The 13,752-nt window shown below is 33.4% G+C and overlaps 1 protein-coding gene across 1 annotated transcript; it reads left to right on the top strand.

The window, feature by feature from the left end:
- Positions 1-4,279: 4,279 nt before the first annotated feature.
- On the top strand, positions 4,280-6,832 carry LOC105284624 (nuclear transcription factor Y subunit gamma). Its single transcript, XM_011348292.3, has 5 exons — positions 4,280-4,490; positions 5,209-5,341; positions 5,416-5,889; positions 6,364-6,543; positions 6,635-6,832. The coding sequence occupies exons 1-5, from the start codon at positions 4,468-4,470 to the stop codon at positions 6,758-6,760; spliced, it is 936 nt and encodes a 311-aa protein (XP_011346594.1). The 5' UTR covers positions 4,280-4,467; the 3' UTR covers positions 6,761-6,832.
- Positions 6,833-13,752: the final 6,920 nt, after the last annotated feature.

The following is a 13,752-nucleotide window of genomic DNA, read 5'->3' as shown; positions in this document are numbered from 1 at the left end:
GCGGAAATGAGAGGAACAATGACAAATATTAATTCGATTTTCTAAGCCGTTTACATGATTCTACAAGAGATGAGATATCTATAGGAATATTAGAAGAACTAGTTCGCATTAATGAAGTTAATGATGTGTCGCTCAAGGAGGAACGTTTATCAGTCTTAATATATTTCATTTTGGAAAAGGAGCATTCACACAAATATGTGGATCCTAACATAGAAAAAATCCGAAGACCTAAAGTTTTTAAATTAGGATATTTTGATATATCCAAAATTTTAAAAAATTCTGCTCCTTTTTCTGGGCGCGTTTTAAGAGAAAGATCATTTTGTAAATCACAAAGTTCCTCTTGAAATTCTAAACTTTATACTTCGATTTCCACAGTGAGAGGATTTTCAAAAAGAATCAAGTCCTTTCTAAGATTCTCGAAATCGACAAAACGCGTATCGAACTGATTTATTAATGAATCGATTAAGAAAATATATTTTTTTAAATTGCAATTTATGCCGTCTTCTTCGAAGAGAATCTGGCAAGAAGGATAGAAATGAAGAATATCTTTCTCTAGATTATTTTTAAATAACAATAATTTTCTACGAAATGAATTAATATGACTAACTAATTGACATATTGTCTGGTTGGTCTTTTGCAGCTTTAGATTTAAAATATTTAAATGACTCGTCAAATCGGTGATAAGAGCAAGTTCACAAAGGAACTCTGTATCTTGGAAGTACTTAATATCGTCATCTATTGCAATAGACATTTCTTGCAAGAAAAGGAAGATCTCTTTTCTTATCGCAAAGAATTTCTCTAAACATTTCGTAGCACTGAGCCATCGGACTTCACAATATAGAGGTACATCTGTATAAATTGCATTATGTTCTTCGAGAAAGTGTTGAAATTTCCGATGAGAAAGAAACTTGTGACCGCCTTTTATTGAATTGATGATTTTAGTAACAGTTTTCATGGCAGTACTCAACTTTATAGCTTTCCCACATAATGTTTCCTGATGAATGATACAGTGAATAATGGGGAATTTAAAATCTCGCTGCTTTATTTGACCAAAGAAACCAATTTTTGTACCTACCATTGCTTTTGCACCATCTGTTACTATGGCTGAACATTTTGCAAAATCGATATTAAATTTGTGAAGAGTTTGTTCAACACCTTTAAAAATATCAAGACCTGTTGTGCTATGCAATGGAACAAAATCTAATAGCTTCTCGACATATGAAAAATCGTTTTGTACGATTCGAGCAAAAATACTCATATGTCGATTATCGGTGCTTTCATCTAAACACAATGAAAAATAACTACAACTTGCTAATAAATATTTTAATTTTTCTTCTATTGAAGAAGCAATATGTACAATTCTTGATGCTACAGTTTTTTTATTTAAAGGAATGCTAGCAGCTTCAGCAAGAGTTAATGAATTGCCAAATGATTTTACTGCCTCGATGAGACATTCCTTCATAAAATCACCTTCCATAAACGGCCTAGAATGTTTGGCAATAAGAAGCGAAATTGCATACGATGCAGTAACAGCTTTTACCGAAGATGTAGCATCATTATCATTAAAACTCGAACCTTCCTAATATATTAATTTCAAACCTTCAATTAAATTACATTTCTCCTGATCTATATAATTTGAATATTCCTCGAAATGTTTATTTTTATAATGTCTCTCAATGACAAATTTTTTTACAACAGGTCGATAACCGCATAAAAGTCAAACCGTCTGATTATTAATAAGCGCAAAAAAACTATTCTCCCATATCTTATCAAAATGTTGTTAATACCTTTGTTCATTGGCCATCCTACAGGAAAAGATCGTGAAAGTTTAACTAATTGCAAGCTCTCTGTATCGCTCTCGATTCACAAAACAGACTGCCCGTACCAGCAACAATCACAGTTATCCGTTGGAAAACAAATAAGAATCAAGACAATACCATATCAAATGCGCGGTTTATATAACGTGAGAAATATAGATCTCTTCTCAGAAGATACAGAGTTTCTTTGTGAACTTGCTCTTATCACCGATTTGACGAGTCATTTAAATGTTTTAAATCTAAAGCTGCAAAAGACCAACCAGACAATATGTCAATTAGTTAGTCATATTAATTCATTTCGTAGAAAATTATTGTTATTTAAAAATAATCTAGAGAAAGATATTCTTCATTTCTATCCTTCTTGCCAGATTCTCTTCGAAGAATACAGCAAAACGCATCAGCAATAGTACTTCATGAGTGACGTGAAAACTACTGATCTAATCATAATTACATAATAATTATATATGTGAAATTAAATGAATTATTATGTAATTTTCTTATAAATATAGTGCACAAACTTCACATTTCAAATTTAACATTATGTATTATCACGGAAATATTAAAGAATATATTTATTAATAATAACAAAATATATATACTATATAATATTATTATTATTAATAGTAACAAAAAGTTTTAATTATTAATTTAAAGTTATTCCAGAAAGAAATGTTTTTATTAGCTATTTGACATTGTTTAGGGCCTTAAAGGACTTTAGTACGCGGGACGCTCCTGAGATGTAGGAGCACTCATCTTGTTTATTAGCGTTCGGCACCTCGTCGCCAAGATACGCGCGGCAAGAGGGGAACAGTGGGAGGTGACAACGAAATCGGCCCGAAATGTGCAAGAAAATCCCGGCACTGGATTATTTCATAAACATATATATGCTATAGATACGTTCCACTTGACGCTCCAAACGATGCGAGGTATTGTCATGTGCCTCCAGATGGCGGACCAATTAGAAAGAGGGTATCAGTTCGCGCCTCTAATATTTAGTACTCTAGGCGTGAATATTGCAGTTCCATCTCTTAGAACATCGCACAACTAATTTTGTGCTCTTGGACACGATGGACATGAAAAATTATCACAAAATTACAGCATCGAGAATTCTTTTTATTTACACTTCTAAATTTACTTCTAAAAGCATCCTCATATTCCTTCATTGTGTCCAAACACCGCTCAACAGAGATTTTCTGCATACAAAGTCCATAACTTTCGTATTAGGCAAATTAATTTACGAGGTGCGTCAACAAGCCGACAAGAAAATTGCAATTTTTTAACTTTTTTCCATTTTGAATATAAATTCCTGTCGTCCGGACTTTCTTTCTATCTATACTTTATTTGTGGAAAAGGATTTTTTATTCTGCATAAGCAGTAAAGAGAATTTTCGATGCTGTAATTCCGGAAATTTCCCCTACATTATCGGTAATACAGACGACTCCAGGATCGCCTTAAGTGGCAAATTCTGGTACCTCAATAACAAATTGTGAATTCACATCAGTTCACATGCAGACATGCAGTAGGAAATCTACGTTCGTAGGTTAATGTGCTAGTATAATATATACGCGTAAACGTTAAAATACGCAAGACAAACATTAAAATGTTTGTCTATTATTGTATACAAGGGTGCAAGCTACAACATAAAATAAATTTGAGACGCGAGAGTTTTCCTCCAAACTGGCACAATAAATTATAGAATCCTTAATAACGTACATAAAGAACGTTTACATAAGAACTTAAAATTATATAGATGCATTTGAAGATTTGAAGATAAACAGAAGAAAATAGTAATTTAATTAACTGTGTTCGGATTTACTCTATTCGCAATTTCTGCTCGCGTTATTGAATTAGAAAATAAAGTTGTTATTAGCATTATACGAGAGATATATCACGTATCTTTTGTGCGAGGATTATACGAGAGATATCACATATCTGGATAGAAATGTGTGGATGCAATCTATGTACCACCTCTCATCTACAAATTTTGGTCGCGCTGAAATAATTTATACGAGAGAGGATTAACGTATCCATCCGCAATGCAAGGATTAATCGAGTGAAATAGCGGATCAGATCGAAATTTCATCATCGTCATCGGCATTTTGAATTCGGCATATTCTATTATTATTCTTTCATTCTATCTTTGTCTTCTTTCCTGTTTTACCATTGTAATCTGATTTTGAGTTTCGATTTTTTGCCATTTAACTTATGGCGGCGCGCGTGATGTTGATTACACGGAAGCATAGGAAAAGTCGGAGTAACTGGCAGTCCATGATTATATAGTCAAAGATATCGACTTGGAAAACTAGAGCAAAAGCAACAAATAGGACTAATTGAATAAGAAATTTTCTCACAAGTACCCTTAATACCCTACAGAGCTCGCTACTAGCGCGACCGCCATTTTAGGTCGAGTTGTCCAGACTGTGATTGAAGCGTCTCTAATTCGGAGATCGCTCGCAATCGCTCGACGCTCGTCACTCCAGTCCTGTGTCCTGCCTGCTCTTGCTCATTTGGGAAAGGGAGATATTCAGGCATAACAAGTTATTTTGAGTTATGTGAAGTATAATTATGGTCCATGATTGCAGAATATAAACAAATTGTTTCTATAATTTGAAATCTTTATTCTTTATGCAATTAATAAACAATTGCAGAAATGTCTGTATTCTTTGTAAATACGTAAGTAAACATCTTTGTTTTTAGGTTATATGTTGTTACGTTAAGTATACTGCTAAAATCTATAGAATACATGTACTTTTCGCCATAAAAATTTAATGTTTCTCTCTCACACATATATTGATATATTTTATTTTAATATTTTTGTTTTTTGTGTGTATGAATAACAAGGAAATAACAAGTACATGTATGAATTATTCTTGTTGTTAGTTTTAACCTTTGTTGTTTCTAACTACCACTACATGTTTATACTTCAAGCTGTAAATTGATTTTTGAACATGTATGTAATAGTAATTTTAAGCTTACATATATTGTGTCATTAAGGTTCTTTTTTAATTATACATGAATTGAAAATATTGTATAATAATGTTACCATAAAATAAACAATGTAAAAGACTTAGATTTCTATTTGATTGGTTGTTTCCAAAATAAAATGAGTAGATTAAATCAATAGTCTCCAATTTTTTTCTCATTGATAACACTGATAATTTATTGCTATCATAATTTCTGACACCCATCAATTTTCTATAACTAGAACTGTTTCTCAAGAGTGTTTGATAGTCTCTTACTATCCCCTCCCTCCTCCTATTACTATTAGTACTAATAATAGTAATAGTAGTAAATAATCTTAATCTAATAATAATCTTGCTGCGCATCTTTGAGTACTGTTAACAGTACTTTACCTGAAAAACTCTGGACTAAATAAATCATTGTTTGTCAGAAATCAAGATAGTGAGGTGGAAGCCGATTCCAATGGAGACCTTCAAATTGCATCACCAGGAAATTCTGAGGCCCAACAAGCATTGGTTCACTTCTGGCCAAAAGTTATGGAGGAGATAAAAAATATCACAACCGTTAGTAACACCATATGATGATTCAATGAAATTTAATCGTTCAGAATTTAGATGAAAACATTTCTGCCGTACAGATGGATTTGAAGACACAGTCCTTGCCACTGGCAAGGATAAAGAAAATCATGAAGCTAGACGGAGACGTGAAAATGATAAGTGCAGAAGCACCTATGCTCTTTGCTAAAGCCGCAGAGATTTTTATACACGAATTGACTCTTAGAGCATGGGTACACACAGAGGACAATAAAAGACGAACCCTTCAACGAAATGACATCGCAATGGCGGTTACAAAATATGACCAATTCGACTTTCTCATAGATATAGTACCTAGGGACGAGATAAAGCAAAGTAAGGCGCAGAACGAGGCTACCATGCGCACATCCATGAACTCGGATCAAGTCCATTATTATTTCCACTTGGCACAGCAGCAAGCTTCGGCAAATCAAACTGTGCAGAACAACAGTACTACGCAACAACAACAACAACTACAGATTGTTCAGCCTTCTAGCGGACAAATACAAATACAAACAATCAGTAGCCCGGTAGAACAGGTTTGTTAACAGATTTCTATTAATTTTTCTGCTTTATCGTTTGCTTGCTGAACGCCGTGGAGTGCTGACGTGTTTTCTACTCGGGAGTGTTCTTGTCACGATATTTTATCGATTATCGAATGTTATATCGATTAGTTTGAAAGTCATTTCCAGTCAGTAAGTTATTCATTTTAAAAGAATTTTATATAGCGTTTATCAGTTTTTTAAATGGCCTTCGTATTCACTGCATTGTAGTATTTATTATATTACAGAAAATGACTTGTTAACCATAAGATACACTTGAGAAGGACCAAAAACTTGATCGATACGTTAATAGTTAATAAATTTGCTAGTTCGGTCGAAAGAAAGGAAACTTTGATTTCATAGATTTTTATTAATCTAAAATAGAACACTCTCGTCAATTCGGTCAACTAATACGATTCTTCACAATTTATAAATCATTTTACTTTATCTTTGCAATTTCAAACATTTTAGGAGGCCACCAGCACGAATAGCACAGCACAGACGGTTACGGTTCAAAGTCCACAGCAATCCTCCAATCAACAAATTATTCAATTACAACAAACGCAACAAACGCCCACTACCCAAACTACTGGAGGAATACAAATTGTTCAGCAGATAGTCACTCCTAGCGGCGAAATTCAGCAGATACCTGTAAGTGTCAAAAACTCTTTCATAGGATGCAATATTATTTGTACAATCTTTTGCGCATTACTTCTGATCTTTCCCGATCTTTCTCTTCTAGATTCAGTTGACTCCTCAGCAGTTGCAGATGATTCGTATGCAAGTGCAGGGTGGAAGCAATCAACCAATAATAATACAGACTGCACCGATTCAAACCAATTGTGTGTTGTATCCTACTACAAATTAAAAGAACTTGTAAAAAAGTATGTCAAAAATGTTTCATTCGTATAAAATAAATTGGAAATTAATCCCCAATTAATCGAGAATTTCTACTGATGTAGGAACTTTGAGAATATTTGTCCACATGCGGTTGTATATTCAAATATTATTATAATAAATATAATTACGAATATAACAAAAATAAAACATAATAAAACAAGAATATCATTATATTGGTCACTGAAGCAAAATAAGGTAAATCAGGGCGATGTAAGACGAAGAATAAAGATAAGCAGACAACGTAAGATGTAATCTGATTCGAACGTTGCGTTCCTTAACGGCTGGCTGCTTCGCATGGCTAAGCTTAGGACTGGCTGGTGCAACTTGTATTATGTTTCACGTTACTGCAGTTCTCTTGTATGGCGAGTCCTGAGGTTCACAGAATCTCTTTGACAATCTCAAAATGTCACGTAATAATAACTGTGTTTTTATAAATATATTAATACGTGGATATTGTAAAACAAAAATATGTTTGTTAAAATACAATCTTGAAAAAACATGAAAAGTAACTACACATTTATCAATCATTTATCAGTTTGAATACGTCACGTATAATAAACATATATAATATGTTTATATAAAAGAAAATTTTTACTTTTTTGTAGTAAATAATAATTGTTAATTTGTATTAAGAATAATAATAATAAGTAATAATTTATAGAATCATTTGTTTTATGATGCTTTAATAGTGTTGACAATAACGTTATTGTGTATATATATTGGGTTGTTCGGAAAGTTATTTCGTTTTTTCAAGGAAAAATGAAAGGCGGTTTTTTCATATTTAGAATAAATTTTATTCAGTGATGTATTGGCCATTTTGTTCCACTACCTTTCGCCATCTTTCTGGCAACTTTAAGATTCCACGCTCATAGAAGTCCTTCTCCTTATTGACAAAACATTGAAGCAAGTGATTTTTGACGCCTTCATTTGAATCGAAGTTTACATTGTTCAAAGAATTTTGTAGAGACCGGAACAAATGGTAATCGGATGGTGCCAGATCAGGAGAGTATGGTGGGTGTGGTAGCACATCCCATCCAAGCTGTAAAAGCTTCTGGCGAGTGACCAAACTTGTGTGTGGTCTGGCATTGTCGTGATGGAATACGACACCTTTCCTATTCGCCAATTCTGGTCGCTTCTGCTTGATGGCAGCATCCAATTCATCCAGCTGACGACAATACACTTTCGAATCAATCGTCTGGTTGCTTGGTAGTAACTCGAAAAATACGATTCCCTTCCAATCCCACCATACAGAAAGCATGATCTTCTTTTGATGAATATCTGCCTTGGATGTCGATTGAGCAGGTTCATCTTGCCTGGACCATGATCGTTTTCGCTTAACATTGTTGTAAACAATCAAGTTTTCATCTCCAGTTATGATTCGCTTCAAAAATGGTTCATTTTCTTCGCGTTTCAACAATGAATCGCAGATGGTAATGCGTCGAATCAAGTCAATTTTCTTTAAATTGTGTGGAACCCAAATATTGAGCTTTGAAACGAATCCAAGGCGTTTCAAATAATCGTAAACGGTCGAATTCGATAAATTTAACTTTTCAGCAATTTCGCGTGTTGTTATGCGACGGTTTGCATCCACCAGAGCCTTTATTTTCTCGTCATTAGCTTTAATTGGCCGACCTGAACGTGGTGCATCTTTCAAATCGAAATTTCCAGTACGAAATTTCGAAAACCAATTCTGATACTGACGTTCACTCAGTACATCTTCTCCGTACACGGTACACAATTTTTTTCTCGCTTGCACTGCATTTTTGCCCTTTCGGTAGTAAAAAAGCAAAATATTACGAAAATGCTCACTTTGATTTTCCATGTTTGATGTGATGCCAAAAAACAATTACTTGACAGATCGCAACACAATAAGATACTAAATGACGTCTGAAATGTCAGTTGTCAAAATATAAAACGAATTTGCCGCTTAGAGTAAGGTTAAGTATCGAGGAACGCGACTAACGACATCACTTTGTGAAAAACGAAATTACTTTCCGAACAACCCAATATTTCATTGTATTATGCAAAATGTGTGCACGTGTACGTATAAGATTCAATTTATTAAATAAAATTAATTAACTATATAGACAGACCTACGCACACACAAATATTATATATAAAAAAAGTTCACAAATGCACACACACCAGCATATAATTATAAAATAATTAACATACACAGTATATTTAGGCTTTGGCGCAACCGATTTTTTTAAATTATTTCCTGCAGCATTTATCTCTTGATCAGCACGATTACATTATAAACCTTGACATTTTACTTAAAATTTCAAGAAGCTAGCATGTCTGCACCATTAATTTTGGCGTTAAATGTAACAATATCTTATTGATGCTCATCAAGAAAACACTTGTTATCGAACAAAAAGCCAATATTAAATATCGTTTTAAGCTGAACAAAATAGCTAGCGAAACATACGAAATGAAAAACGTGCGAAAAGCGTACGATAGTGATTATTTGGATCATTACAATATTTTTAAATGATATGCTCGATTTCGTGATGTCAGGGAGGACGTCGTAGACGTTCTACGAGCACCGCCGCCAAAACAAATCGTACCTTCGAAAATGTGCAAAAAATGCTTGAAATCCTGTTGCATGCTAGACTTATCGAGGAACTCACACTGGCATACCTAAAAGCACTGTACATCAAATTTTGATCGAAGATTTGTGCAAACAGGAGGCATAATTCTGCGTACATTTCGTACCGCTGACAGAGGATCAAAAAAATGCCAGAGTGGAACATTGCATAGATAAAGCGGTGATATTACTCCAGATTGCATAAAAAATATCGTAACTGATGACGAAACGTAGTAGTGTTTCCAATATTAAACTCACAAAGCGGTAGAGTAGAATGAAATGACAGAGCCCAGAAAAGAAAAAACCGAAGAAAGTGCGTACGCAGAGAGGCCCAATCAAGATATCGCTCATTGTTTTTTTCGATTCCCAAGGAATTGTCTACAAGGAATTCATATCATAGAAGTTCAAAAGGTGAATTATTATTTAGATGTTCTGAATCGTTTGCCGAACAGGATTCTTCGAGTTCGGCCTGAATACCAAGAGCAAGGGTCTTAGTCACTTCTGCACAATAATGCACACAATCCAATATTCTACGCAATTTTTTCGCCAGGAAATTAAGGTATTACAGTGTTTGCACACCTCTGTATAGGCTCCGTGCGATTTTTCATTTCTATTCTCAAAGCTCAAGTGGCGATAAAAGATTGCGATTTTGAAGGCGATTCCGAAATGGAGTACAGTGATCGCTTCGAAAAAGTTTTTAATCGCTTCCAACATTGTATTGACTTAGAAGGAGGGTATTTGAATAAAATAAAATGAAAACAAGAAATAATTGACGCTTTGTATTTTTTTCAGTACCAGTTGCACCAGAGTCTGGATAGACTGTATAATATCTTTTTCAGTTTTATAGTTTTTCACTAAATGAAAATTTAATTTTGATTGAATTTTGATTTTACAAAAAACGATGCCGATGTAGAAGAAAGAAATAAGAATGACTTTAAACATTTCTAAAAAATGTTTATTTCAAAGATCAATTATTCAGAAATAGAACTTTGGTTGACGCGATTATCGGTATGCACTTCTATATTATGTGTGAATTATAATATCGAATGTTTTTTTCGATTCCATTTTGGATTCTCCTCAGCGACTGAATGTAATGACATTTATATATTATATATTATATATATAATAATATCTTTGAGGAGAATCCAATATAGAATTAAAATGTTCGATATAGAAGTACATGCTAATAATCACATCAATCTCCTATTTATTATACTTTGCGCAAAATTTAAAATCGAAATTTTTACTCGAAAGTATTAAAAATACAAAATTTTGCGTTTGAATTTTGCTAAAAAAATCCGCACGGGTTTTCCGGTCAACTCATAAAATCTGCACGGACTTGCGCCGGTCAAACCAATACTTGCCCATTTTGCTTAAACGTTACAACAGGATCTTTAATTCTTTAATAAATAACAATTATTTCGAACTTTAACATAAATTTCTTTTTTATGTTATGAAATTACATGAAAAGAAGATTTACGTTAAAGCTTTGAATAATTCCGATTTATTGTAATTTACGTACAAAAAGAATTATGTAAAAACTGTATTTAAAAATACCAAAATAGAACAATATATAAGCATTGAAACTGATAAGTAAAGAAACATCGATGAAGAGTGTACTGTACTCGATACTGTGCAATATATTAAAATTAAATAAATATATACAATAACTGATTGGCAAAACTTTGATTATATTGAGTACCTACATAAAACGCTATGTGCAGCTAAAGTTACAAATTCTTTTCTCTTCCAATTCAAAATTGACTTTTTCATCAAGAAAATAAAAAGAGTCAGTATTTTATTAGATATTATATCTTTTTTAAATAGATTCAGTTTTTTGTTTAATAACTTTAATTAAAGTATATAAATAATTTTATAATTAAAATTAAATTAAAGCTAAATAATTAAAAAGTAAAATTAAATTTAAAAAATTTTAAAAATTAATTATATCAATATTTTATTTACAACAAAATTAAGTAAAGATAAGATCATTGATAATTTAGTGCAATATATTATGGAAAAGCCGCTCATTTTCAACTGTACAATTATTATATTCATATAGAATCTTTTTCTTATCTTTCCGAACTTTTCTGGAAGACTGTTTTTACTACAATCTTAGATTTATATTATTTTTATGGGTTGATTTTTCAATTGTTTAGTTCTCACATAATTCGCACTTTCAAGTGCACGTTCTACATAGACAAACTATTGTACATCTGAATGCGATCTGTATATAAGTCGATGTGTTTTTCATTAGTATTGCAAAGATACGCTCCATTTAGTAACGTTGCCATTTAACGGTCTTAGTTGCCAAGGAAACCACAAACGTGCAAGTTTCGCGATGACGCATCCAGTGAGGATTTCATATATTTAATCAGACATTGGAACAAGCGCAACATCGGCGAGTTCAATTCTCCATCGCTGTAGACTTGAGAAAAAAATGGCAATCCGGCGATTGCGTTAACGATTCCGTTATTACGGATATACATGTGTAAAAACGATTTTTGCACACTAGCCGATATTTCTACCATCACGGCTGGTTGGCGATACTCAAACTCATGAAAATTACGCATCAATGTCCGATTTTAACTCTCTATCTCTCGCAATCTCTCTGATAGATCCTTTCCACCCTGTGATCTACGCCACTGTCGGAATACTCGGATTTCACGACATGTTTACAAAGATCCTAGAGATAAGTTGAGAATGGCCACCGCAGCCCATGCCTTCTCCATGGGTGTAAGGTGACAGCTGCCTGCGCCTGCGTTACATGCACACAGGGTGTCTTTACCGAAAATCACTCATTTATCCAAAGATGACGTTGCAGGAATATCTACTCGATCTTGAGCGCGTGAAATGCCGTAAGAAACGATAATAACAATAGCAATAATAGTTTCTTTTATCGTGGGAACAGTTTTCTTAAAGAAAAAAAGAACGGCGATATATTATATAAAGTTTAGAAATACGCTAATAAGATAACAAAAAAGTCACTGTGCACTGTGCAAGACGCGCACGCGTATGTATGATGTGTGTGTGCATGTAATACATATAAAGGAAAGATGGGCATGGTAAGATTGGCTGATATATGATGATGTGTGTAAAATATTATTTATATTATTTATATTAATATTAAAATTATATATATAGTATCTAGATTAAAGGATTCCTATTGCTTAATAACACTGTAGAACACGGGTTTTCCAACCAGAGATCTGTTTGTTGATTTTTATTAATTCGGATACGCGCTGAATTCAATGAAAACCGTATCTCTTATCTAACTTTTCGACAACTTCCCGCGACTTTTAAGAGATGTGCGATTTTCACCATTGAATTCAGCATCGAAGTAATAAAAATCATCAAACAGATTTCTGGTTGAAAAAATCAAGTTTTTGCATATTCTTTAGTGTCAACAGATTAACAGATACAATATCATGCATCTTTAAAACTCCTAAATTATAGCATGTTTTATTGCTGATAATAAAGCCAATTCGAAATTGAACAATTTCGTTTTATATTCTGAAGTTTCAGTTTTGTATTGTTAAATTTGCATTTTGCTTTCAGCATACAACACATTTATTTTATACAAAAATCTTTTAATAAGTAAAATATTTAGATGATACAATTGATTTCGTAGAATATAAAAATGGCATTTAAAGTACAACTAACGCTAACTATACTTTAACGTATAGTTATTATACATACATGTAGTTTACATATTTTTATCGTTCATTTCATCAAGTTTCGGACGCAGAAATAATCAATGTCATTTATAGATTCAAATATATTTTCTTCACAATTACTTTGTAAGATGAACTTTTACATGTTTTTTGGCTACTTGTAAACAATACACAACGACTCGTCTGCCTTTGTTTTTAATAGCAGGACACCGTGTATAACGAAGGGAGGACGCACGTTGGTACATACCTACTCACACCACATTCTCGTTTGCACACGTACACATGTCCGTTTTCCAACACACGCGCGTTTACACATGGCAAAACCGGTAAGAGAGATATCTCGGTTACTTAAGGTTCGACCCCAAAACTCATCCACGAAATCTCCGCGCATATATGTATACGTGGTATGTACATGCATGTATCCACTGCAGGACCATCATTTAAATATATGTCGTGACGCGCGTGTTTCGTCGCGGAAAAGATGCACGTTGATTCGGGCCTCCTAAACCTTCTGAAAGGTGAGTAATCAGTCAGTCAACCATACCGAGAAGTAATTCTAGAGAAAAAAATTCAGCCAGCGGAATTTCTCATTTTTCTCGTACACGCGAGTATCAGACACCAGGAATTTCATAAACCCCGCGCGGCTTTGCTCCGCCATTACTGCCGTCCTTCAATTGACGAACACATAAATTTGAA

Source organism: Ooceraea biroi, chromosome 1, assembly GCF_003672135.1.
Source record: "Ooceraea biroi isolate clonal line C1 chromosome 1, Obir_v5.4, whole genome shotgun sequence".
NCBI classification, from domain to species: Eukaryota; Metazoa; Arthropoda; class Insecta; order Hymenoptera; family Formicidae; genus Ooceraea; species Ooceraea biroi.
The sequence above is the reverse complement of the archived record's forward strand: the minus strand, read 5'-3'. Positions and strand labels throughout refer to the sequence as shown.